The sequence below is a fragment of the Alosa sapidissima genome, chromosome 1 (genome assembly GCF_018492685.1).
Source record: "Alosa sapidissima isolate fAloSap1 chromosome 1, fAloSap1.pri, whole genome shotgun sequence".
In the NCBI taxonomy this organism is placed as follows: domain Eukaryota; kingdom Metazoa; phylum Chordata; class Actinopteri; order Clupeiformes; family Clupeidae; genus Alosa; species Alosa sapidissima.
This window is the reverse complement of record NC_055957.1, coordinates 16863653-16890265: the sequence shown is the minus strand read 5'-3', so window position 1 is coordinate 16890265 and position 26613 is coordinate 16863653. Positions and strand designations below refer to the sequence as shown.

The following is a 26613-nucleotide window of genomic DNA, read 5'->3' as shown; positions in this document are numbered from 1 at the left end:
CCTCTAGTTGCTGTAGCATATTCATCTGGTTCAAAGCCATGGCAAATGTGACCCAATTAAAGAGCCAAACACAAAACCCCAGTCTCCCTGTACAAACACATACTTTAAACGAAGCGCTAAGGTTAACCAAGGTTAACATTTGAATTGATGATACAACTTTGATGTTAATGTGAAAAACCTTCAGGGATTCCATTGTTATTTATTTATGTATTCTGTGGTAACATGGTGTGCCATATATTCATGTAAGCTGTTAGTCTTTTGAAGTAGAAAATTGTACTCAACAATTTTTTTTTGAGAATTTGGATTCTATGCTAGTATGGGCTGTGTCATACATTCTTGTAGGAATAGAGGAGAGAAAAGCCAGACACCTCAATCCGCCAGAACAAATAAGCACAGCCTAGAGAATGTCATACAGATTGCACCCTGCACATCCAGGCCAGATCCCACCTGCCAGAACTGGACATTTCACTCGAAAGCTTTGTTTTTTTAAGAGACATGCTAATGTTGAACAGTCTTTCTGGATTCAGCTAACAGCCAGAGGCCAGAAGTAAATAAACCAACAATAGTGGACAATGGACAATAGTGGATGCAATGAGAGTTCATTTATTAGTGCATGATGAAGGAATGCTCATTTAGACCTAGTCTGTTCAAAAATCTGTGTTAAACATAAATTAATGATGGCAATAATGACAACAAAAATGCTTGAATGCATTTAATTAATTGCCAAGAGATCTCTAGTGTTACACTAAATCTATTACAATACTATTTCACACAGTAAGTAACTGTGATTAATATCAATAAACATGTGGAAGAATCAATTTAGACTAAAAATTAGTCATATCAAAAGGATAAAATGAGTCATATCAAAGGATGAAATTGCTCACGGGCTAAATGCCATGAAAAATAGTCCAGGTGTACCTTTCAGGTAAACTAAAATGTTCCTCAGACACAGTTACAGACACATGCATATTCATTTCAACAAGAGATCAGTTTTTGACATTTCCATCCAAAGCAGCTGCGTTTGGAAATCAAACATGGGTGAACCAATGCAACAGACCTCATCACAGCACTACCGCATGCCCCATACATGAAGCATATGACATGCAATGCTGCACTAGATAACTCTGACCAAACAGCCTATGGCATGTGAAATGGTATTGTTTTACATTCAGTGCATGTTCATGTAGCATGTACAGCTGGGTAGGTTTGAATGAACTAATGCTTATATTGACATACAGTGATGAGACGTTAAGAGATAGTGCTGCCGTATGGAGCTGCCTGGAGAGTTACTCTAAATCACTAATGCAATGACAGTGTTGACACTAATTAAAGGCAACTCCACAGACTGGGCACAACTGCATAAAAGGCCGCCTCCCATTGGACTTCATGCATATGTCTATATGTCTGGCTCTCAAATCTAGTGCAATTGTCATCATATGCAATCTTACTGAAATCCACCCAAAGCCATTATTCACTCTCTGTCTGTCGATTCCCCACTCTGTTGGAGCAGTATTCCCCACGGGCAGAATAATAACATGGTGGCACTGCTTCATTTTTAAAATGAGACAAGCCTAGTAGAATAACCTGGGACCATTTTACAATACCGTGTCCAAACATTACCAATGGAATCGTGTTCGGTACATCTGAAAGAATTAAAGGAATGTCTGTTGAGATGTACTGCTGGGCTTTGTAACTGAGTCTGTGGGGTTGTAGAATGCGTACAGCACTCAATGCTTCATCCAATTCTTCTAAATGAGCGTGGATAATGCTGTTCCACTCTCTGTGTTCTATGGCCCCAGCAATTTAGCACATTTCAGGAGTCATTCACATTTGAGGAAGAGAGCTCAAACAAATCAGCCTATTTTTCCCACTCTCCCTCTTTCTCTCTCTCTCCCTCTCTCTCTCATGTATCATCCTTTTTTGCTTATTTTTTACTCATTCAATCATTCTCCTCTCCTGTTTATACATCTACTGTCACACACACACAGACGCACGCACGCATAAAACACACACACACACACACACACACACACACACACACACACACATTTAAGTGCTCTAAATTTATGCTGTTAATTCTGACCAGGCTATTTTAAAAGCCTCAAACAAAAGACATACTCTGCCAGTGGTGGTTGCTTTCTTGCTCTTTCAAAAGCCTTCTTTCAGGCTGAATGTGTCAAAAGACGGGGCAGCATTTCATAGAGCCTTACTACAATTGAGAGCATGTCAATTACGGACAGCAAGGCCAGCACTGTTATGGAGAGACTCTGGAGTGGTAGAAGATATTCCACAGGCTCTCTACATTTAGGGGTTTTGCGGCACGCTGTGAAGCTATACATATATATATATATATATACACACATATACATATACACACAATAAATATATGTATATGTACATATATTTATATTCTGAAGCAACTATCACACAGTTGTTCCTGCTTATGTGCAAGGCTGTCTCTACAGGAGATCTCTCTTACAGGAGATTTATTTTATTCCCTGCAATGGAGAAAAAATCCAGTAAGATCTTACCAGTTTTGGGGTCGACAGAGAAGTATGGATGTCCTTGTAAAATACTGTACACAATCCTGGCACTGTTTCCATAGGTAGGGTCATCTGAGTCGGTTGCAGTGATTTGAAACACTGATGTTCCTTAGAAGAGTAAATTTAAGAACACGGTTAAAAGGGTTTGGTTCACCAAACTACAGTCTAAACACATGCCAAAACTGACCAGAATAGCAAACCCATAGCCAAAACTCACCATAGCAATTCATAACTTGCCACTTCTCAGATACTGCAATTAATCATGTCACAGCAGGCCATAATAACAAACATAGCCTTATCTTTTTCATACTTGTAAATCCTCTAGGTTTGGAAATGAAGATGACTTAATCCAACATGTTATAATCCATAGAGTAGGCCTAGCCTAGGCTATGTTGGCGTCACAAGATGAGACTTAGGTACATGAACTATAAACAATTTGTTTGAGACCATGCGTTTGAGGTAGCTAAAACTCAGTTTACGTGTAAACAAAAGGGCCAAAAGCATACAAAAGTCATGCTTTTATACAAATATCTAGATACATGTAAACGAGCCCTTAATCTCTTGAACACAAAATCCCTGCCATCCCAGTCAATCCTTCATTACTGGCATCTTTTGCATGTTGAGATCAGTACTTCACTGATTCTTTGGAAAAACATCTAGGAACTAGACACTACAAAAAAAGCAGTGAGTGATCATTTTCCTTTTTAACTTTACATTAGCAAAGACCATGCAGACAACTAAGACATCAAACAGGTTGAAGCATAATGCACAGTTTTCAACAGAGCTGGACGAATGCCCCTTGTTTAGAAATGTTCAGAAATGAGTCAAGTTGCCTGAGGAAGAAACCCACAGTATTACATCCTTTTTGTCATGTCAACACGTTCAATTACCACTATCTCAGTTACACTATGGGACAACTATGATATAACCCCTAAAGGATCATGGGACCACTACACATCTCACTAGAACACAGAGCCTCGTGAAGCACATGGGAGCTCTCCCTGTTCAGAAAAACAACATTCAAGGCACCAGCCATAAGCCTCTAACCTGACTCTCGCCAGATGAATTTCGTTCTGCATGTGCTCCGCCTAGCTTCACTCACATCCATCTGTGACCTCTTCCATTGAGAGTGATTTCTGCACCCGATTTTATGGTACAGCCAATCAGGACGCAGGGCGGGAGTTTCATAGATGTGACATAGTGTAGAAGCGACTGTGTGACTGTTATCAGCGTCACGGGTTGGCTTCGATGTGAGTGGTTGAAGTAGCACGTCAATAGATGACGGACAAGTGGCTTATTCAATCATATGCAAGCATTTTTTGATTAGGCCCAGCCTTCTGAAGCAACACTCCAATGGATTGGTCCCAGATGGATGAGTGGAGCTAGGCGGAACAAAATTCATCTGGCGAGAGTCAGGTTAATAAGCCTCCTCCGTGATCCCAGAATCCCCGTAGTCTCACCAATATCTGCCATCTCTGGCACAGAGGCTGTAAAGGGGCCATCGGGGAACTTGGGCGCATTATCATTAACATCCTGGACCTTGATGATGAATTCCGACTCAGGCTCTATGGCTCTGCTAGTGTGCCGGTCGATAGCCTGGGCATGGAGGACATAGTGGCTCTTCTTTTCCCTGTCCAGGCTCTTGGTAGCATGGATGTCACCGGTGACCTCGTTGATGATGAATATGGTACCAGCACCTTCCCCTGAGAGCAGGTAACGCACTGATCCATCGCCTTTGTCTGAATTAGAATGTAGCTGATAGAGTTCACACACACACACACACACACACACACACACACACACACACACACACACACACACAGAGATGGAGGGAGAGAGTGAAAGATAATATAGTATACCTCAACCATGGTCTAGTCATGGTCTACAACTTCATATCTCTATCATTACCGGTACAATTTATTAAACTCTGGCATTTTCATTTACTTCATGATCAGAGTGTCATACTGATTCTGAAATATTCAAGAGAAATTGTAATGAAACAAATTCAAAGCTATGAAACCCATCAAAGAAGGAAAGTATGCATGCCACAAATATGCCACAAATACTTTCTCCAGTGTTAGGTTTGAACCCTTTTTGAAGTTGTGAATTGACAATGGCAATCTCTCTAGCTGTCCACCAGTGGCCTTAACATCTCACATCATGAAAGATCAAGATACCCCCCCTCAGACCACCTCTCTGGAACCGCAGTTTGCCTATACCACCCTGAGTTGGGTGTTGTGTTGTGTGGATGCCATGATCTACAGTACCTGCTTCAGCAAGCCCCCTCTCACCTGCACAAAGCTGGCAACATTGTGAAGATTATGTTCTTTGAGTTCTCCACTGCTTAATTAAACACAATCAAAAACTACCTGACAGAAAGACCCCAGTTGAGGGGGGTTGTGTCTGAGCACAATCGGATCGGCAGTTTTATTCAGATCAAGGTGTTAATATGTGTCATTTTTATTCTGATTGATCCATTTTCCCAATTCTAATCGGACTAAAAGTGTAGCCTACATGTAAATTCATCTAGTGAGGTGTTCTACAGGAATGGCAGAGCAGACTATTATGCTACAGCACTTCCTGATAAAGCGGAGGTCCTCTAATGTGTGCATCAAGATGCTGATCTTTTACCAGTCGGTTGTTGCGAGTACAATTTTCTTTGCCGCCATCTGTTCGGGCAGCAACACCAACTCGAGTGATTCAGAGAAAGACTACCCCACATAATGGACAGCACTTCACATCCCTTGCATGACCTAGTGGTCAGACAACAGAGGGCTTTAAGTCAGAGATGCCTTCAACTCTGTTGCATTAAAGGAACCATATGTAAGAAATGTATTTCAATTAATCATAAAATGGCTCTGATATGTCACTAGACATTAAGAAATCATGTTCATTACAAATACAACTACAACAGTAGTCCGGCCAGGATATTGTCATTTAAAAAGTGTTTTGTCATGCCATGTTGTGTTTTGGCCTGATGCGCCACCCTCCACCTATCTACTAATCACAAAGTCAGTAGTGTTTCGGCATCTGGGTTGGCAACCTCGAGTCAGGGGGGAGGGGGAGGGGGAGGGGATACACCGCTCTACAGTAATTTGAAAGTGATTGCAGTACCAGTTTTGGCCACACTCTTACATATGGTTCCTTTAAGGACCACCACCAGAAATTAGGTGAGGAGATCTTCTAAGCGACAAAGAACAATGCACAATTCTATTTCTATCTGAATGTCCATGGTAACAAATGTATTGTCTGCCTGGAATACAAATGAGTGCCATGCATGTTCTTTTTGTTATAACAAATTGCCCAAAAATGCCGCTTCAGTAAAACTCTAATGTCTTTGTTGCAGTTTAATAATTACAATCTTCTGCAAGCTATAAGAATGTCTGGTGCATAGCCTTTTTGCCATATATATATATATATATATATATATATATATATATATATATATCTAGTGAGGTGTTCTACAGGAATGGCAGAGCAGACTATATATATATATATTATTATTATTACCATGTCAAGGTAATAATAAGATGAATAATAGTACAACAATACTTTCATGTCTTTTTTCATGTCAGATTTTTCATGTCTTCAGTAAAACTCATGTCTTTGTTGCAGTTTAATAATACATAAATGCTATTTGCACCCATTAAATAATAATAAATAACAACAACAGCAAACATATATATACTCTTTTTGATCCCGTGAGGGAAATAAGTGCTCTACCGACAACAGCAAAGCAACATAAATTCTTCAACAATCAAATGTTATACAATATGAAAACAAAAATCACCAGTAGCCTGCTTTAAACGTAAAATATAGCCTACCTACAATTATATGTTTATATTATGTTTACCTGCAATTATGTTTATAGCCTGATCACCTAAAGTTAGCCCACTTTGACAATAGTTAACAGTGGTGTAATGGTTTGAAGAGGTATATCTCATGCAGGAGTCCTGGGCTTAATACCCAGGTGATGCTTGTTTTTTTTAATTCACCTTGCATAAGTGCATTTGCTAAATATTTTACCATTAGCTTTACAAATAGTTAGCCAGCCAAATACCTCTACTGATCTCCAACAAGGAAAATAGGCATGTGCAATTAGTGTAGGCGAAGCAAAAGAAAAGCTGTGAATGCAAGTTTATAAATTCTAGTTGCCAAGCACAGCACGCGCTAGGCTTCAACTCAACTCTAGAGTAGTGGCAGATGCTGTACCTCCAGTACACCTTGATTGATCCCCCATACCCATACCATAGCCCCCCATACCATAGCCTAAAATTTCAAATAATACACAGATATGGCCTTATTATGGCTTCTAAGACCTGCTCAATAAAACAAGCGCACTCTGTTTCATTTGTAGGTGACTATATCTAATGTAACTGTTGTTATGAACTGGTTATGTGATGGTTCTGTGAATACTGGATATGGGGCCCCCGTTGTACAATGCCTGCATACCACAAATAGTGCAATCATACAATCGATAAGATCATGTGGTTATAAATTCTTTGATGCAACAGTTGCTTTTCTGGACCAGTGAGTGACATTTGGGTAATTTTCTGCGGCACACCTGATGATCTCTCACGGCACACTAGTGTGCCCCGGCACAGTGGTTGACAAACACTGGTATAGTAGATGAAGACTCTGATAAAGATAAAGACTTTGTTTCTAAAATACACATTCTGCAGATACTGTACAGTTTCTGTGTCCTTGGGTGTACATAGCATTGCCGGCAAGGCAACAGACACCTGGGTGTGTATATCTGCCATGCCAAGCTATACACACCCAGGGACACCACATGGGCTGTTCCCACTGGATATAAGTAGCATTGATGGGTGTTGAAACTTGTGTGCAAATAATCTCCCTTTAATTACGTAATGCATGATCTGAAATTGACAGCGTGGTCATTGTATTTTAACATTTTAATCAAATTAATTTTGCCCTGGTAATAATTCTACACACATGGGATGGTGAATCCTGATGTCTCAGGAACATGAAGGGATACCAATGGCATAGCTCAGGAGTGGTCAGCTGTAAAGTTGATACCCTTTTAACATGAACATCTTTACTTTAAGGTAAAATTGTGACAGAGTTTCTTTGATTTCGCAGCTTTGCAGCTGGCATAATCTTGTATGATTACTGAGGTAGACAATGTGAAAAAAGTTGGGAGCAGTACAAAAGCCTTCCCAGTGAGGTCTGAGCGGACAACATTCACAAACATAGACACATAAATGAATGAATAAATTAATAAATAATACATAAATAACAGGCTGCGCAGTAACTAATTCACATACCATAACATCATTAAAGTATGTAACACCCATGAGGGATTGATTACCACTCACTGGGAGCAAATAGTTTTAAAATGGCTTGTGTCCTTGATTGCATGTCCTTATACCCCCACCCTCACACCTTACATGAAACATTCATGTAAGGTGGAATACATCCATTTATGTTTCAAAAATGTTTTCTTCCCTGAGGACACATTTTATGATTGTTACACAGTATTATGCTGTGACCCTACACCTGTGTCTAGGAGGATGAGCTGGGAGTTGCTGACGTCTGATTGTTTGGCCAGCCGTATTCTGGCAGACCCTACATGACTAGACGAAAGTTGAGGCCACGTGCTGTTTGCAATTTCCTCAGAGCAAATTCATCTTGTTCTACGTGTGCAGAATGATTTAATACTTAGCACGGCACTGATCTAACTCATATCTCAGGTGAACCAAATCCATAGCTGACAAAAACACTGCAGCCACTCATGAAAACCGCTGATACTTAAATGTTAAAGTTCCTAAATGTTAAACTGCAAAAACATGTAGAAATACAAATACATATCTAATGCTGTGGATGAGAATGTCATCCCATGAGTTTTACACTTTACCTATGTACGGTGTGCCCAGTGTAAAATTTAAACCAAGGCATCTAGATATAATGTGGTTGGGCAGACGTGCCTCTAATAGCCATCAATGGCTGTCTGTTAGCATCACAGCAGTCAAAACAAATCTAGCCAGTGTAACTCACATGTTCAGCTCAGGTGTCTTGGGAAAAGACCCACGGGTCACTGCTGATTCTCATTTTTGACCTTAGCCATCTGTGTCCTCATCACCTTGCTATGTTCGCAAAGTGTCAATACATCATGTCACTATAGATTTGCAACATTGTTGCAATCCACTACTATCTGCACTCAACAGAGGACTGGTGGGATGCAACTTTTGGTGATAGTTTGCTTTAAAAACCCACTCTGCTGTCTGGTATTATAATATCCTATGTTGAGTTTTTCCCCCAGGGGTTCTTAACCACTTTTGATGAGGAAGGACTCCTAATGAAGCTGGTTCTAATAAGATATTTTGCATTTCAAATACCAGAGGACCTTTTTAAGGGTACGCAGGATCTAGGAAGCACAAGCGGATATGTACACAGGAAGTCATTAATGCCGTGATCTCCCTCACATTAATCTCTCCCAACTCATGTGAGACACTGCTTCATCATACTCCTATTTAACACACCCAGAGTGTGAGATTATGAGTCAGCCACTTAGGAAGTCAAATTAATTTCTACTGCAATATAAGTATTTGGAGAAGGAAAACACACGTTTCTGGACAGGAAAGATAAACAGAAGAAAGAAACCAAATTCCTCTTGGTAGTCACAGAACAATGTGACTAGCCGTGCATAAAGTGATGTGACATGGAGTTACATAATTAAAAATTGTACAAAATCATGGGCAATGAAGTTAAATCAATTTGTAAAAAAGCTTGCACATGTTCAGGTTATCTGGTTGCCACTTAAAGTCATGTAGTTGTTGTATAGTAGCACTTAAATGAATATAGGCCTATTAGTATAATGGCATTTTTGGCACCTTAACGTGCCAAATGCACAGTATATGTATTACATGCTCACCAGTGTAAGGACACGCTTACAAATTGGCCTAATTATGAATGCATATAAAAACCACCCATTTACCTTTCCAACATGCTGAGCCTCTGGGCCTATGTGTTCCTCCAGAACATAGAACTGATTCCAAATCCACCCTCTCTTGGGCCGGTGATGCGTGTCTTTTTCCTGGTCTGCTGGTTTGGCTTGGTTCAGGCTTTGGTTCTGGTTCTGTGCGAGTGCAGTTCTGACGGGGCTAGCCGGTGAGGGTGTGCCTGCGGTGGTCAGCACCACACCGAGACACAGCAGCAGCAGCAGGCAGAGGCAGTGAGACACCGTGCTGGATAAGCGCATGGTAAGAGCCAAGGGGTGGCAAACCCACTCTGTGCACCCCGGGGCACACTGTCCACTCAAAGGCCACTGACAGGCAGCTGTCCACCAAGCATTTAGATCAGACCTATCCAGAGGCTTCTGCTGTCGCCCATTGTGTTACATCCACCAATCGGGAAGCTCCTTTTAGATCACACACGCTGAGGAAAGAGGTCAGGCATACTGGGTGAAAATGGTGGTGCAGTTGGTTCATCAGAAACAGGAGGATATATCCATGTTGTATCTGTGAAGAAAAGAAAAAAGGACAGAATCATAGATTAAAACTTGACATCTTTAATAGGTCAAACTTCACTTTCTCAGGTGCCATTTGGAAATACTACAGCAAGTGGTGCTATATCCTCATAAAATAGGTTTAAATGCAGATATTTTTGATAGATTTGACTAAATTGGACCATGAAACCCTTTCTAAATGTGTCCTACGATGTCTCTTGGTTTTGCCCAAAACACTAGTAAAAGTGAGCTTTGGGCACAGTGGCACATGCTTCCATTGATGCACTGGACACTGACTCCCTGGCTCTGCACATAGTATACATCTCATCTGGCTTGATATATAGTCAGGGTAGATTCAAAACTGCCATTGTATTTAATGGATTAATTAAATACTTAAGAATTCCACTCATAAATGGTTTTGTCTTGATATTAATGTAAGTATGATCTTGGCAATAAATATACAAAGGAAAAATGTAGAAATATAGGGCTTGTCATTTATGATGTTCAGATTTCACTCATGAATACAGTAGTTACAGATAATATAAATCTGGTGATAAATGAGCCCGAACCCGCTGAAATTAAAGCATGAGTCTTTCTCTCTCTGCCTCTCAAACTCATATTAAAAAATGCTTTATTGGCATGGCAATCTTTGTCTGTCTTTCTTTCTCTCTCTCTGTCTACCCCCCCAGTGGTGTGTGAAATAGATATATAAGCTTGACATGTGTATAAACTGTTAATCTCCGGGGAAGCTGTAACATAATTTTCTCCAGCGAAAGCATTTTCTGTTTTAGCAGGAGTATTTGATCTGATAAAAACATTGTGCATTTTCATGCTTATTCTCAAGCTTCCCCAAATAAATCTGTACACCTGTCAGTGACAGACAAGCTTGGCTGAGAAATAGCTCAGAAAAAATGCTATTTCATAAATGATTTATGTGGCTGAGGTGAAAAACAGAGAATGTTACTCATTACTCCCTACTCATTTTCACTTCTCTAACAACGTAGGATGTTACATTGTTATTGAAAGAACAAATAAAGAATATATTACAGCCACAAGGACAGAAACAAGGGATGTAATTTGTGTTGAGGGTTTTGCGGATAATTCTGTCACACTGTAATTATGAGTCAATCTCAAACATTCACTTTATTCAGTAGTTCCGTATCTTTGTGTCCATGTACTCCATTCTGCCCCTCTCTTGCACCCCTCTCTTGCTCTTGTACCCCATAGTCTATATAATTTATTGTCTGTCAAAGCCATGTTTCAGTCTGGCAGTGATTTACTCTCTAATCTCTTATTCATTTTGGATGTGCCATTGGCAGGTCCAAACATCACCTGACATCACTGCAACTCTCAAGCCTCTGTGTCTGCGGCCCACAGGGGCAGGGGGCTCTTAAAGCACGTCGGCTGCTTATTATGTCAAGATGCCCCTTGACCTGTTGTTGTCATGTGAAGGCACTGGGAATGGAGGATGACACGAGTGGTCTTGAATGTGATGCCGTGCCTCTCTTTTCACACCATGATTCACTAGCCAGTGCTTGGAAGGGCAGAGGCGTTTGACTGGTGCGAGTTAAAAAAAAAAAATCAGCCTGTAATGATAGCAGAAACTTCTGCAGAGACGTACTTCCCAGCCGCCTGGTTGTAAATGGAGTGTGATGACTGGAAATTGATTTACTTTATTACTTTGCCTGGCTGTTCCTGATGTAACTCAGTGTAGCAAACTGATGGCTTGCTCAAAAATACCAAGCAACTTCCCCCAAGCTACTGCTCTATGAGGCAGTTACGCAAGAAAGATTGCAGTAGAGTGAAGGGTCTCTCACACTGTGATGATACTGAACCGCCACAGCCATTCTTTTCAACTGACACTCCTGATCAATCCTAAAAAAAAAGTAATTTAATGAAATGTAAGGCAGGAAAAATGGTCTGCTTGGCTTTGGGAGGTGTTCACAGCCTGGGGAGCCAGACTGACTCCAGTTCCTGCACTGCAGAGTTATGCAGTCGGTAATGCAGCATCTCATATGCTGTTTACTTATATGTTGTTTACACATACCAGAGCAATTTCTGTATTTTAAACTCACTACACTTAGCTATAGCAGATGTTAAGCAGCATCAGTGATAAGGCGAGTGTGTCTCAGCTGTAATCCATCACTCTGCCTCCCTTACAAGATTACAGTCGTTGTGATGATGACCAGCCCAGACCATTTTGCCTAATGGTTAATAGGTGTGGTCTCTGCCTGAGGAACTCACTAGGATGGAGTCTATGATTGGATAGCTTTACTGGAAGGGGCCGATAGACTTGTGCAAGGGCAATTGACATTTTATCAGTAATGAGACGTGTTAAATATATCATGAACCTACTAGCTGGGTGGCAATCAGCTGGCATAAGCACATGCATTACATGTCCACATACCATACACGCTATAAAGTGTCCCTTCAGAGCCTTAACATGATTAATGCTAATAAAAGGCCAGTATGTTATATGAATTCCTTTTTAGTTCTCAGTGCATTTTGCTAATCTTGAAGTAACTGAACCAATATAGACTAATCATTATCAGTTATCCCAGTCAGATTTCAGCTCTGTTCCTATGCATTAAAGCAATTATTCTTCTGGCAAATTGTGAAAAGGTCTCCCTAGCATGGTGCTTTAAAGAGATTTTAGTATTGTAACTGGGTTTTTGAGCAATACTGCCCATGTTAGCCACACATTCATCTTGTAAATGTGCTGTTATCAAAATAAAATTGGCACTGTGAAAAACTGTGTGCTACAAAGATTACATAGATGTTCACCATATAAAATAGGTATATAATTTAGCTGGGATAAGCATGTTGTAGAAGAATAGGATTTAGGCTTGCAACTCTATCCTGTAATTGCACTTCTATAGAGTAAATAAACAAAAAATAAATCATATACTGTACACCTCCTGCTCTATAGTCCAGTGATAGCAGTATGTGAAACTACCTTTTCCCCTGCCCCCTTTCAAGCCCTGAGATAGCCTTAATTCTGTACAGTATTTTTGTGCATATGTATTCCAAATAATCAATTTATGCTTCCTGTGTTTGCAAAATGATAAGCACCTTTATATTTAACACTTATTTTATAATTCTCCAAGGTTAGAAACTATGAATTTGGCTCCCATTCACTTGAATTGCTTGGAGTGCTATCTCTGCTATTTGGATTTTTGCAGCACTCTAGAACAATCCTTTTAATACTTTCAAATAACAGAGACAGATGTTTGGTGATTTTATCAGCTTTTACACCAGAGTCAAAATTGATGAGGACATAACTGGTGACATCAGTGATATATCCTTGTTCTATGTTTGAAGAGTAAAAGAGTTGACTAAATCAGACTGGATTCTCAAGGTCTTTTGAAAAAAAAAATTGAAATACTGATTAGTATCCACTATAGGTTTACCAGGAGACCATGTGCCTGTGGTTTGAAAACATCCTCAACTGAAAATATGTTTCCAATTGGATGGAATTCACAGCAGTGTGTGTGAGTCAGGAACCCTCGTCATCCCAGACATGTGTGTGTCACTCCTCTCAATGGTACCACTGAATACCTCCACCTCTTGCTGGCACACGCCAAAGCCTGGGCAATTGACTGCTCTTCTTCGCATTAGTGACACCTCTCATCATCTCCCCACATCCGTATCTCAGCAGATATACACACACACACACCGACCACAAATCCTGTCTTGATATGATGACAGGAGCCTTTGGTGAATATCTCAGGAATATTCCAGCTGAAGGACTTTCTTTGAGCCAGTCATGGCAAAAACGCTGTGGCTGTTTTGCAACCTAAGAGTATCACCCAGTTAGGAGTCCCCACTGTGTAATCTTGTGCAGCTAAAAAAAAGCCCTGGTAGGATGGGAACAGCTGATTGCTCATTACAGGCTTAACATTAACAAAAGGGTCCCTCCAGGAAATGATCGAAAAACATGTCAGCACCTTGGCATGCTCACCATATGCAAAAAATAGGAAAGACTTCAACAACCTGGGATATTGTGGCCCACCACCCCACCCCACCCCACCCTGCCTACACCAGATGAGACAGAGGTAAAGCACTGCCAGTGAGAATTTAAGGAGAGCTGTTAGCTTAGACTCTATGTCCACTATACACAGCATGAAGCGGAGCCAATCCAAAATCATACAGATCCAGTCGATCAGATATACTGATCAATGAACATCTCACACTGGCATCAATGATGCACGGTACAGGTGCACCTATACATGTTGTATGATAAAAAAAATAAGATCTGTAGCAGAGCAAAGTTCAAATTGTGTCTTAAACAGACGTCCCATCACATGAAATATTACCACATTTAGAAAAGAAACAGAGAATCTATACTGTAATAAAAAATACAAACAAATGACTGAGGTATGGATAACCGAAATGAGCCCAAATCTCCAAGTTTCTAAATGATTCCCATTCCCATGTCCTCGGGATATTTTTTGACCTGGACACGCTACAGTAAATGAGGCGGGCCAGTGAGGAATTACCACCTAACTTAACTGTTACGGAGGCGCAGATAAAGTACTGTGACCACAAAATCAGGTTAAGGGATCGATTGGGGGGGGGGGGGCTGCCTCTTTCCTCTCTTTTATTCCATGCATCACATCTTCCTTCCACATGCATGCACCCAAATGCACTGTCACACTTTGCCCTGGTGCTGCTTTCCACACCAGCTCACCCTTGCCAAATGGGGAAACAAGCAGAAAATAGTTTGGACTGCTTCCTAACGTGCATATGACTAAACTAAAGACAACAAAGGAGTGCCTGCTGGCGCCTCTTACCCTTTGTATCAGTCCCTGAAGAGTGGTAGGGGATGAGAAAGAAGAGAAAGGCTCCGAGTTACCATCCTGATTCCAGCTGCCACCCTGTGAGTCTGTGTGCGTTTTCTGCTCCCAATCCACCTTAGAGCAGAGCGGCGCAAAAGCAGAGCTCCCCAATCTGCCAGCCTGCCGCAGCTCAGGAGAGCCCTTCTGATTGGCCAGTCCAGCCCACAGTCATACCAACACACACACGTGTACACACGCACACACACGCACACACACGCACACACACACAAACAAGGATTGACATGCACACACGCTCGCCTGCCCTTCCTCTGACTCTAACATATGGAATCACACATACACAGAAAGTCAGTCCTATTTTTTACCCTCACACATTTCCAGCTGTTTCGCTATCTCCCTCACTTTCTTTCTCTCTCTAATGATTTCTCTCTCTCTTTTATCACGCTCAGCAGACTCCTTTCTGCATGTCTTGTTCTTTTCTCTCTCTATTTCTCTCCTCCCTCCACTTTCTCTTCATCCTATCAGCCACTCTTTCTCTCTCACACGCACACAAACTATCTCTCTCCCTCTCCCTCTCTCTCTCCATCCCTTTCTCTCTCCCTCTCTCCATCCCTGTTACCAAACAGCGCACTAGCTGTGCTGAGACTCACAGCAGCCACGGCACATGCAGCATTTGGTTTGAGGCTACAGCGTGGTTCCAAAAGGAAACCCAATTAATAATAGAAGAAGAGAGCGGGTGCGGGCGCACGGGTGCGGGGGAGGGATGACTGATGCGCACCCTGAGTGTGAAGCCCCTCCAGACCAAAGGCCGTGTCTCCCCTTCCCTTCCTCTCTCTGAGAGAGAGAGAGAGAGAGAGAGAGAGAGGCATGGCACAGGAGATGGAAGATGAGAGTGTGGATGAAACAAAAGGCTGATGGGTGGGGGTTGGAGAGGGGGGTGGAGAAGGGGGTGTTGGAGATCTGTCAGGGGGGCAAAGAGGGAGGTTTACTTGCCACACAGCTTCCAGCCATCACCCCTCAGTCTCCTCTCAGGGCCCATCAATCATTTACCCTGGCAGTCTCTGCTCTCCCTCCTTATTCAGGGGTGGGAAAAGGGTGATGATTTATCTTTTCAAGTTCATTTATTTATGTACTCCCTCATCTGTGCCCTTGCAGGTGGGCCCCCCTAAGTTTGACTTATGTAAAATGATACAGCCTCATGGATCCAGGATTATCATTTTAATTTAGGCCATGTGTTTTTATGGCGCTGTAGGAAAGCACAGAAGATTCTATCACACTGTGGCACCACAACTATTATTTATCACGCCCCATAAAAAGAATATTCACTCTGAAGAAGATGAGATTGGTAATAATTTCCTTTTACAGCTTTGAGACTGTATTTCATATTCAGAAAATGCTCATATACTGTAAAATGACTATTAGGTCATAACGTGGCAGTAATCTCTATTATTCATGAGTGAAAGGGATGTGGTGTAGTAGTGTATAAGCAGAACTCTATGTGACGTGTGTGTGTATGGGGGAGGGGGGTGCAGTGGCAGAGGGTGACACATAAGGGCTTAAGACACTAAATCAAAGGTTTAAATTCAACCACAGGGAGCCCTATATTCCCTCTATTTATTGTTTTGCAGATATGAGAAAATCAATGAAAGGCAGAACAGGGGAGAGGCACAGGGCTTGGGCAGAGAATAAAACTCATTCAGACCACAAAAACTCTACTGCACATAAAATAAATGCCCTTTATTACTCTTGGTATCTGTGTACTTCAGTTCACATCCCAAGCCAGGATTCATCATGGTTTCTGAAAACACGATGAAATTACAATGACAATATTGATCAGAGAATCTAAGGGTATTCATCCTTAAGAATGAGAAGAAATAGCAGCCTAGCAGGGAACTGTGATAAGCACTGCCAGGGGCATGCACAGGGGCTCTCGAGTTGCTTTTGCTCTATGTGTGTGTGTGTGTGTGTGTGTGTGTGTGTGTGTGTGTGTGTGTGTGTGTGTGAGAGAGAGTGAGGCTGGTGGGGAATCAATGACAATGACCCTTGTCGACTGCTTTCTGTCACAGAGCTACTGGATTTCAATTTCAGTGTTGGAAGTTAACCAACTTGTGCTTTTGCCAGTTAGATTATTTCAACAGATGGGTGCCAAAGTGAGATTATGCTCTAAGAGAAAGATGATCTCCCCATTATGGTGGGAGTAAATAACACTACTGTGCTTAAAATGCCACTGGGGGTTTCACTGCATTCCTTCAATGAAAAACAGCAATGAAGTGCAGCAATTAAAATCATTGCCAAAAGAAGAATTGAATTGAAAATGTACATTGTCATCTTAAAACCTGAGACAGACTAAAAAAACAAAATTCACACGGTCTTAATGCATGCTAAAATATTCGGTCAGATTTCACATATAAACTGGCCTCAAATTCCATGTGCTGTAGGTAGGCGATTTCCCACATTGGCCAATCAACAAGCCTATTTAACTTTACAACGCACCTTTTTCACAAGTATCACATCACATGCGCTGCCTACTAGTAGCCTGAATGCCCAAACAAAGAACCAAAGCAACAAAAACAAAATTAACAACAAAGCAACCTTTGTGCACATAAAACAGCATCACCAACAGAGAAGCCTTCATGAGCATTTCACTGGGGTTATCAAGCAGGCACCTTCCTTCATCTGTGATTTTGCTTTAATTGGGGCCACGACACCTCCCAAAGGCTCAACAGCATCACAGATCCACCCCTCTTCACACTCATGATGGATCCTCTACCAACCAATTTTTATTCCTCTTCATTGCTTCTTATCCGATCAGCAACATAACCAGACACAACGCAGGCCCTTGATGCAGACACCAACAATTACCACTCCAAAAACACAGCAACACGATTTCTAAATCTCATTTCAAAGTCAATTTGGGTTACAGCATGACCCCAAGTAGCCTGTGAGTGCCTCAGCCATAGCCTTTAGCTTGCCTTCTCAGCAGCCTCAGATAACTCTCACACCTTCTGAATACTGGGTCCACATAAGTCCACTGTATTCTGCATAATTGTGATATTTCATGGGATTTGACATTACTAATGAGTTACCCATCCCATTGAAATACAGCATGTATGTATAAAATTATTTTGTTTGTCCATTTAATTCTACTATAAGCCTCAGATTGTAAAGTGCCTGGCATGCAGAATGAGAGGTTAGTTAAGTGCCATGTGCACAATCAAATAAATCCAAAGCCATGGAAAGGCTACACGGGGCTGAAAAGTCCAGCAGAAAAGCACCACCAGTGTTGAAATGCGGCTCATATTGTGTGGCCTCCACCACAGACATGTGCGGTCATGCTGCACATGTTTCCTGATGTCAAGACCAAATGCTTTCTTCCCCCTCCATTTAACACACACCTGAGTTAATGAAGTGTAGTGGCCAGGCATGAGTGAGAAGGCATTAGCTCCACAGCGCATCAGGAGTTAATGCACTCTGCCCAGGCATACTGTATGGTTCCTCTCAGGTTCCAGAGAGAGGAACAGTTTCAGTGGCAGGTGGGGCTGTGCACAGCCCTGACTGTTGTTTTATTGCATGCATGTGCTTTTACTAAATCAGTCTACAGGTTACACCGTAATACAACTCATCAAAGACCGCAGAAAAATACAGCATGCCAGGTTGCATAAAAAAGACAAAATACCTCTTCATTGCTCCTGGCTCCTCTGTCAGGTATATGAAAACAACTTCTTAAAAGCCTTCAGGTTTAGAATTGCTTTGAATTAAAAAGCACTTCATGAAAACATTACAAGCATGAACCAAGTCTTGTGAGCTTCTGTAAACTGTCAACATAAATTCAACTTTGAGGCCAAAAATAAAAATACTGAGTAGAAATAAAAGAGAAAGGAGAGTATAATTTCCACCTTTTCATCGCTAAAACTGTCTTGTCTGTAGAACTACTTTTTTCTGCCATATGAATGTTTTTGTTGGCAATGAGTTGGCAAATTTATATATAAGCGTAATGAGGCCAAAAATCTGGAACTACCTCATACAGTAGGTGTGCAAATATCTGAAAAATAATTGACAGTCTAAAGGGTGCATCAAAATTGGAAATTCAATCAAGCTGTGGTATAAGTCAGGATTATTTTATGTAGGCCTACTTTGCAATTACTGATAATTGCTACCATTGTATTCTAGGGAAATGTATTTGTCATGTGTATTTTGTAATGTGCTCAAGTATTCAAGTCGAAGTTCTGTTTCCAGAGCAGCCAGTGTTTTTTTTGTTTATCACAAATTGTTGTAAATAAGGCAGCAAAGCACAAGTTGACCAGGGGGGCTCTCTTGCCTGACAGCATTGATTGTACCTCTCTTCCATTAGGAAGTCAAAGAGACATACAGTAGGATATCTTATAAATCACACGGCATTAGCAGGTCGAGCTGCAGTCAGGAGGTTCTTTCTGTCCATATACTGTACTGTAGGGGCTTTAAATTACTCCTGTTTGTGATTTATTCGCTAATTACGATTTGTTTGGTTTGTGCTCGAGATTTTACCCTTCAATTGGGTTGCTGGTCCAGGAACAGCGTTTTCTGGTAAAGCCAAAGTAAAGTTTAGTAATTTTGAAGGCAGCTGCCTCCAGCACACAGGAACTCAAATTCTGCCCCAGGCAGCATCCTGTCAGGTTCTATTGCATCACACTTTTCATGTATTCAAAGTAGTTTCAAAGAGAGATATGTTCTGTTTATCTCCCGAAAACAAAACTTTCACAAGGAATTCAGGTTGATATTCTGTTACAAATTCCCCAGCCCTGGAGTTTTGGGACTGGTGGTGACAGCAGACTGATTTGACAGCTTGAAAGCTGTTGTATGAATACTTTCCAAGATTAGCAGAATCCTACTCTATACACAACTGAGACATGTTTACTTTCTCATATTATTCAGCTTTGTCCCCTTTCGCTACAATAGTCTTTATGATGTATTTTATTTCAGGCAATAAATGCCACCATCTTTGATAACTGTCTTCTTGGTGGTTTGCACATGCTCATGGAAGGACTAACTGTGTTGCAGTGACTGCACTATGAGTCAAGGTAGTTGAAATGATACTTGTGTTATGTTTACACTTTACTGCACAGTGCAATGTAAATTTTGACCTACTTTTAGATTTGCTTTGTTATGTTTAGACAGACAGCTATGTGTGAATAATTTGACTTCATTGGGATAGTCAGGTTTTCCCATTTCATTTAAACTGGGGTTCCCTTCTAGCAAACCCAGTAGCAATGAACAGACTTAAGTCAAAACATCAGAATAAATAGACAGAATATGCAGAGCTTATGCTTATTGGTTCACATCACATCCATTTGGGTCTTGGAGATACAGTACAGTATATGGATTCATTCCATGCTGCAACTGAGTGAGTTAATGTTGTATTTATTGTATACTGTATGATCTGAAAAGCTTAAAACAGTGTGGGATGAACAGGGTACACTCCTGGGTGACAATAACTGTGTATGGTCTCAACATCTCTCAGCATTTGCTGTTAACTCTCAAAAATGGAATATGCTCATTTGGAAATTGACATTCTTCTAGCTCCTGAAGACATTTTACTGCCTGCAGATTAAAAAAATTAACAAGGGCGTATTATCCAGTCTCTTTAGCTGAAGTCTTTGTTACAGCATGTCAAAGTACATCTACAAGAAAGGAATAAATTCCAATTAGTCCATCCATGAGAAATGCATGGTCAAACAGGAACCCTGTATAACCATGTGAAACAGGCTATTGTCTATACATATTAGCACAGTCTTATTCTAGATGTACACATAACAGTCACCTATTTCTGTCCATCCTCTATTATCGCCCTCTTACGCGCATGTGTGCCACTTAATATTAATTTCTAACCAGGACAGCAGATTCCTAAAGAAACACAAGCTCCCATCCCAAAAGGGTATCTAAATTATCTAAATAATTGGGATAATTATCTAAACAGTTTTGTGATACAGCATACAAAAAACTGCATGGAGCTAGTAGTGGAATTTTAATTTAGTGACAAGAATTCTCGGTCTAACGTTCATTTTTTTTACCTCTTGAGTTTTCTTCCCAGAGTTTTCTGTGGTAGTTCTCCACTGATCTCAGCTAATGTTGATTAACTAATGAAGTAGTTGAATGTCCCTCGTAGCACCTTGAGAGACCGAGTGAGTGGGTGGAAATAGGGACAGCACAGTGCCAAACTGGAGCGTGGTAAACACAATTAACACACTTCTCACCACTGAAAAATGGAAGATGTTAAATTAAATATTATGTTGAAAAAACATGTCTTTGTTTTTCACATTTTAAAAAAATGTCTGTTTTTCACACTTGCAATCGAAAGGGGTGGAAATTGATGCTATCACAAGATCTGTTTTATATTGGTGCAAAAGTGCAAGTGCAGGTACATGTTACTCATTACAACTGTTACACTATAACAAGAGCAACATATTAAATGTGAACAGCTCTTTGGCTTGCATTACACTGATAAACATTGTGATTCATAACTAAGAAAATACTGTACAAAACCACTTAAGAGAGCAGCACATCTAATGTTATCCCTTTGTTGTCCTTGATGTGGATGTTGTAAATCTATGTATTTTTGGTCGGTGCTATGTAATCTGAAGCCATCATGGTCTGGTGGTGTTAATCCAAAATGGTGTTGAAGTACTTGTAAGGTATACATGTTGACATGGAAACAGGATTCATCCCAACAGCTACAGTAATGGCGTGTTAGAGCTCAGAGAAAGGCAAAGGCCAGCAGGCTACTGGCAATCACTGCACAGTGTGGCACTCCACTGTCTCCTGTCTCTGCTGCTGAGACAGAGCACAGGCTTAAGCACAGTGTGGACAATGACAGTGGTGTATGCTATACATCACAACCATGTGAAATGACAAGCTGTTAACATGCTGAAGACTCCTATTCATTTCCCAGTAATTATACATGTCATTGTGTAAAAGGACATGAGATGATCTCTATTAGTGGCTATACATCATTACCACCCCCCCCCCCCCCCCAAACACACACACACACACACACTCATGCACCCATGCACGCACACACACACACACACACACACACACACACACACACACACCTTTAATGCTTAGTCGTCCTACCACATTGCCCTTGAGTTGGCATCGCATTTTGCAATCTAAAGTGAACTGCTGCATGGCATCGAGAACACGTGGAAACACTTTTCTCATGAAAAATAAATGAAAGTAAGTAATATGTGAACACGTATACTATACATCCAGAGGAAAGACGCAATCACATTCAATTATTTGTCAAGCTGAGGCAAATTGAGGGCAAGAGGAAGAAAGACAAACTGAGAGAGAAAGACAGACAAAGAGACAGACAAAGAGAGAGACAGAAAGAGAGACAGAGAGAGAGATGGAGAGAGAGAGAGAGATGGAGAGAGAGAATTCCATTAAATGATCAGGCCGATTTAAGGTACGAGACAAAGCAGCGAACAGTGGTAGACGGATGGAAACATCACTGTCATCACATGCAAGGACATGTGGGCGTGAACAGCACACACTGTCACCCTGGTCCCTGTGAGAAGACTGAGGAGGTACTCATGATATGTCACAATGGCTCACCTCAATCACCCACTACGAAGATGCTCCACAGCCTTTGGGCTGAACTCCATGCCGTGATGTTTGTCTTACTGCATCAAGACCTTACACACTCATATTGCCTATTTACTTGCTTCGCTTGATTCCATTAAACACAAGCTTTAGGAAATAACCTGTGGCGATGAATGTTATAATATCACAGTGAAGGTCAAGCCACTGAAAGCTGTCAGCTGTCTTGTTAGTGTGTTTTATACTCCAAAGGCCACTTATATTCTTCCAGCTAACTTGTACACAAACATAATGCTATGCTCTCAGTCTGGCCTAGTTTCGAACAGATACAGTACAAACAAACAGATCATGTGGTGGAACCGACATGGCTGCAAAGCAAATACAGCATCTTTATTTTACCTCTGTAGGTAAATCTCAACTGTTCAATTAATGAGAATCCCTTGGCTTGGATTTGCCACCTAGTCTCTTCTGTCTAGGTAACATGAAAGCCCAGTTTTCATGAAACATGGATTATTGATCATACAACTCGACATTAATAGAGATATTTACAACATCATAATGGATTGATGTTGTGAGTGATCAGTGGTCTACGGTACAGTATGTACTACTCACACAGTCAAATTGACTACAACCAATCACCATGTTATATAATATGTATTTTTCCATGTTTGCATTGCCCTTCCGCTAATCTGTAATATCCATAATATTTTCAGCATGTGACCACACTGATGCAGATTCTCTCGTAGTTGAAAGTGATATATATTAATGTCAGCTAAAGTGACAGGTCTGGCAAGAAGACTTTATTTCTGTTCAACTGCAGTACTTCTCAGGGCTAATGCTCTTAATCAAAGTGAAAGCATAGTCCAGTGTGAACCCGGAGTTGGGAGGCATCTCTTACTCAGATTCAAATGGTGTGTCAATTTCATACTTCATATCTAAATGCAATACTTTATACAACACATTATGTTTATTGGATTTTATTTATTTATTTGGGGGTTACATGGCCCTGAAATGATCCCAACAAAAGATCCTAACAATTACAGTTATACTACATTGTCCGATCAGATGTGTTTCACCAGACATGCCAAAGATATGTTTGATAAAGTAGCTGTCTGTGAATATCTGTTCATTTCTTTTACTCTTAGGTTGGGCTATACATTAATTTGATGTGTTAATTAATTGTGTGTATGAGAAAAGTTTCAAATAAAGAATGGCCAAACTGTGCCTGCCTTTGTGGGCCATTACCACAGAGTAGCCGATTGATACAAAAGTAAGACACAGATCCAATCTTCCCACATGCTGATGGACTACTATGAGCTGGCGTTTTAAATGTGAACATTGTAGATGTCTCCCTTCCATTTGGCAACCTGATTTCTACAGACCAGATAGCCTCCAGCATTTTTAATAAGCAATGCATTGTGTGCAACATCAACAACAACCGAACCGACTGTTTTATTTAATATCATGCACTCAATAAGTCACTGTCTGATTGAGCCTAATTCGAGTTGGATGTCAAACAATGTACTCTTATTATACACAGTTGTCCTATGTGGGCCACCGTAGGGGAAAAGGGCACTCAAAACACTTTGTCAAAGGAAACAACTCCAGAGAGAGTGAGCACCTGAACCTCAGCTGTCAGCACTTTTCAGCTCAGTCTTCAAACTCTAGCGGCAGGCTACTCTGCTGCTCCAGCACTGGCCTCCCTGTCCCATTATCCCACAGCACTGCAAGTCCTCCTCCTCTTCCTCCAACGCGGCTTTGAATGCCGTGCCCTGTAAGCTCTTCCTATTCCTGCCGACGTGACAAAGCAGCTTTCTCCCTGAGTGGCGTACTGGGCAGAGAGCAGGAGCCCGCGCGCTGTGCCAGACATTAATCACTTGTTTATTCTGCCTCCAGAGCGGAGGGGGGCAGGGGGACGGGGGTGGTGGAGGAGGCAAGGTGGCGCTGCGGTGGCCATGGCCATGGCCGGGGGGGCTTTATGTCACTGTAACCAGACAGGTGCTGTGATTTATACCCGTGTCAGGTTGGCACAGCACCATAGCTGCCGGCCCTCACTCTTTGTTCAGCGCGCGATGAGGCCAGAGCACAAATCATACAGTACATTGTCCTCTGGCGCTTGCTTTGTGCTACAAGGTCTTCGTCGATACGTTTGTGTGTAATGGGGGAGACATCGCTGACAAGCAGGCACATGCATTTTTTGATTGCTATTATTACAGGTAGTTCAGCAGCTCAAAAAGCAGTAGGCTACCTTAATACCCGTCATCTACTCTATGCATATATTACATTTGTAAATGTATATCTGCAATATACCTTTTTGATAGTATTGCACAAGGTTTCATGTTGATGTCATTAGCTTTAATTTTGCAAAAATGCCATAAGCAAAGCAACCATCCATATTCTATTTTCCTCCTCTGTTGCCCGTTTTTTGCCTGCTTACAAATGGTAGAACCAGTGATACCAAGGAGATATGTTTGAGATAGGAGATAAGTTTGTATCAATTTCACCAAAGCTTTCCCCCAAATTCAACAATTAATATGTATTCATGGAAGAACTTAGGATAGGCCTATCAAAAACGAAAACCAATGAAAACCATCGTGAAAACCACAATGTGTTGAAATGTGTCTGCTGTTACACCACACAGTACATGTGAATTAGTATACCTGTTCCAAGACATCGAAGACACAACATACATGTCATATGTACATGTAAGTAATTAACTGGTACACTTAATAGGTTTATTCCACTGTATCAAAGAGTAACAAGGTTGTAGTAGCACAGCTGTTACATGTACACTGAAGACAATGAGGCCTTGACTGGAGCTAAGAATGGTTTGTATATCAAATCTATCATGACCAGATTTACCCCATCCAGCAGGTCTCTCTTCAGCTCTTTGCCTCTGATGAAAATGTAGGCAAATTGGCAAAGTTTTGTAAAGTATTACTAATAGTATTACAATATAACAACTATATGTAGGTACCCACAAATACATAATGCAAGTACAATGATAGTACCTGATAGTACATGTTGTTACACAGGTTGTACCACTGTACCTAATTAGGTAGGTACACTGTAACAGCGACACATTAAAATAAAGTGTTACCAAACTTTCTTCATGAGACCTGTAGCCTTTCTGGATTCTATCAAGCATTACAGTACATACACTAGGCCTACTGTACATACAGTGTCACAATATCCCCCTTTCAAATTAAAAGTCAACATAAAGGCAGAAGGCCACTTCATTCTTAAAAATATATAATTAAATTAATATTAAATAAAAAACAAGAATATAACATGTACGGTAAACAGATCATCTTTATTATAAGGGGTTATTTGCAGTGAGCTACCCCTGCCTTGCCTATAGACTAGGGGTAAAACCTGAAGGAAGGGCCTTAAGGTCAAAGGCAAAGTCGTATAGCCTTTGTTTAGGCTATAAGATAAGATTGATAAGATTTTATTTCTTCTACCCTCAGTAAATATGTTAAGGTGAGTTTAACAGGTGTGACTTTTAAGACCACCTATTTTTGAATGTGATACCTTGACTGGCAATGTATGTGAGACAGCAAGGGTCTGTGTGCGCGCTTATACTGCGTATGGTAGTGGGACAATATGGAAGAAAGTCCAGGGCCTTTTTTTGTCCCTTTCCATCCCTGATGAGAACATCTCGTGTCTTGGGTCGGCTGTATACGAAAGCTTTTTTTCTAACGAGTGGAATAGTAATGCATCCGAGAGTACCCATTAATGATTCAAAATGCACACCTCACTTTAAAATAATCACTAATCTTTGCAAAGTGCTCTCCTCCGGGCCATAAGACCACTTGATATTGCCGTGATTACAGAGAAAAGCTGGAAATACACACACTAATGGCCTACATGGCAAAAACACAGCTGAACAGATTTATTTGATGAGTAAAGCCGGATGTATGCCACGTTACACAGAGTTTTAAGTTGTGTTTAATGCAGTCCATGTCATTTAGTCAAAATGTTTATGCTGAGTTCAGTCACACGCTGACCATCTGGACCTCTGAGTGGCCTGCCATAGAACTTTGCACACATGGGGCCCAATCGTGCACGCGTCGCAATGTGGCGCAAAGCGTCAGTAATTGATGAACATAGTCAGTGATTGATTTTTTGCCATGCACTCCACTTTTATTAAACCTTGCGCCCAGGGTTATGGTAATTAGCGACATAAGGTGTGGTCTGGCGCAAAAAACACTATCTTACACCCTCT

The 26613-nt window shown here is 41.1% G+C and overlaps 1 protein-coding gene across 2 annotated transcripts in view; it reads right to left on the bottom strand.

Moving 5' to 3' along the window:
* The window catches only part of LOC121724191 (cadherin-18-like), a 93738-nt gene that overhangs the window by 17766 nt on the left and 49359 nt on the right, over positions 1-26613 (bottom strand). The window contains exons 1-4 of one of the 2 annotated variants that reach the window (XM_042110693.1): positions 14805-14909; positions 9502-10024; positions 4004-4298; positions 2532-2651 (exon numbers count right to left, since the gene is read on the bottom strand). In XM_042110693.1, coding sequence (XP_041966627.1) covers positions 2532-2651; positions 4004-4298; positions 9502-9765 — 679 coding nt within the window. In that variant the 5' untranslated portion in view covers positions 9766-10024; positions 14805-14909. Of the gene's footprint in view, positions 1-2531; positions 2652-4003; positions 4299-9501; positions 10025-14804; positions 14910-26613 lie in introns of those variants that run through there. The other variant, XM_042110616.1, reaches the window with a different exon arrangement.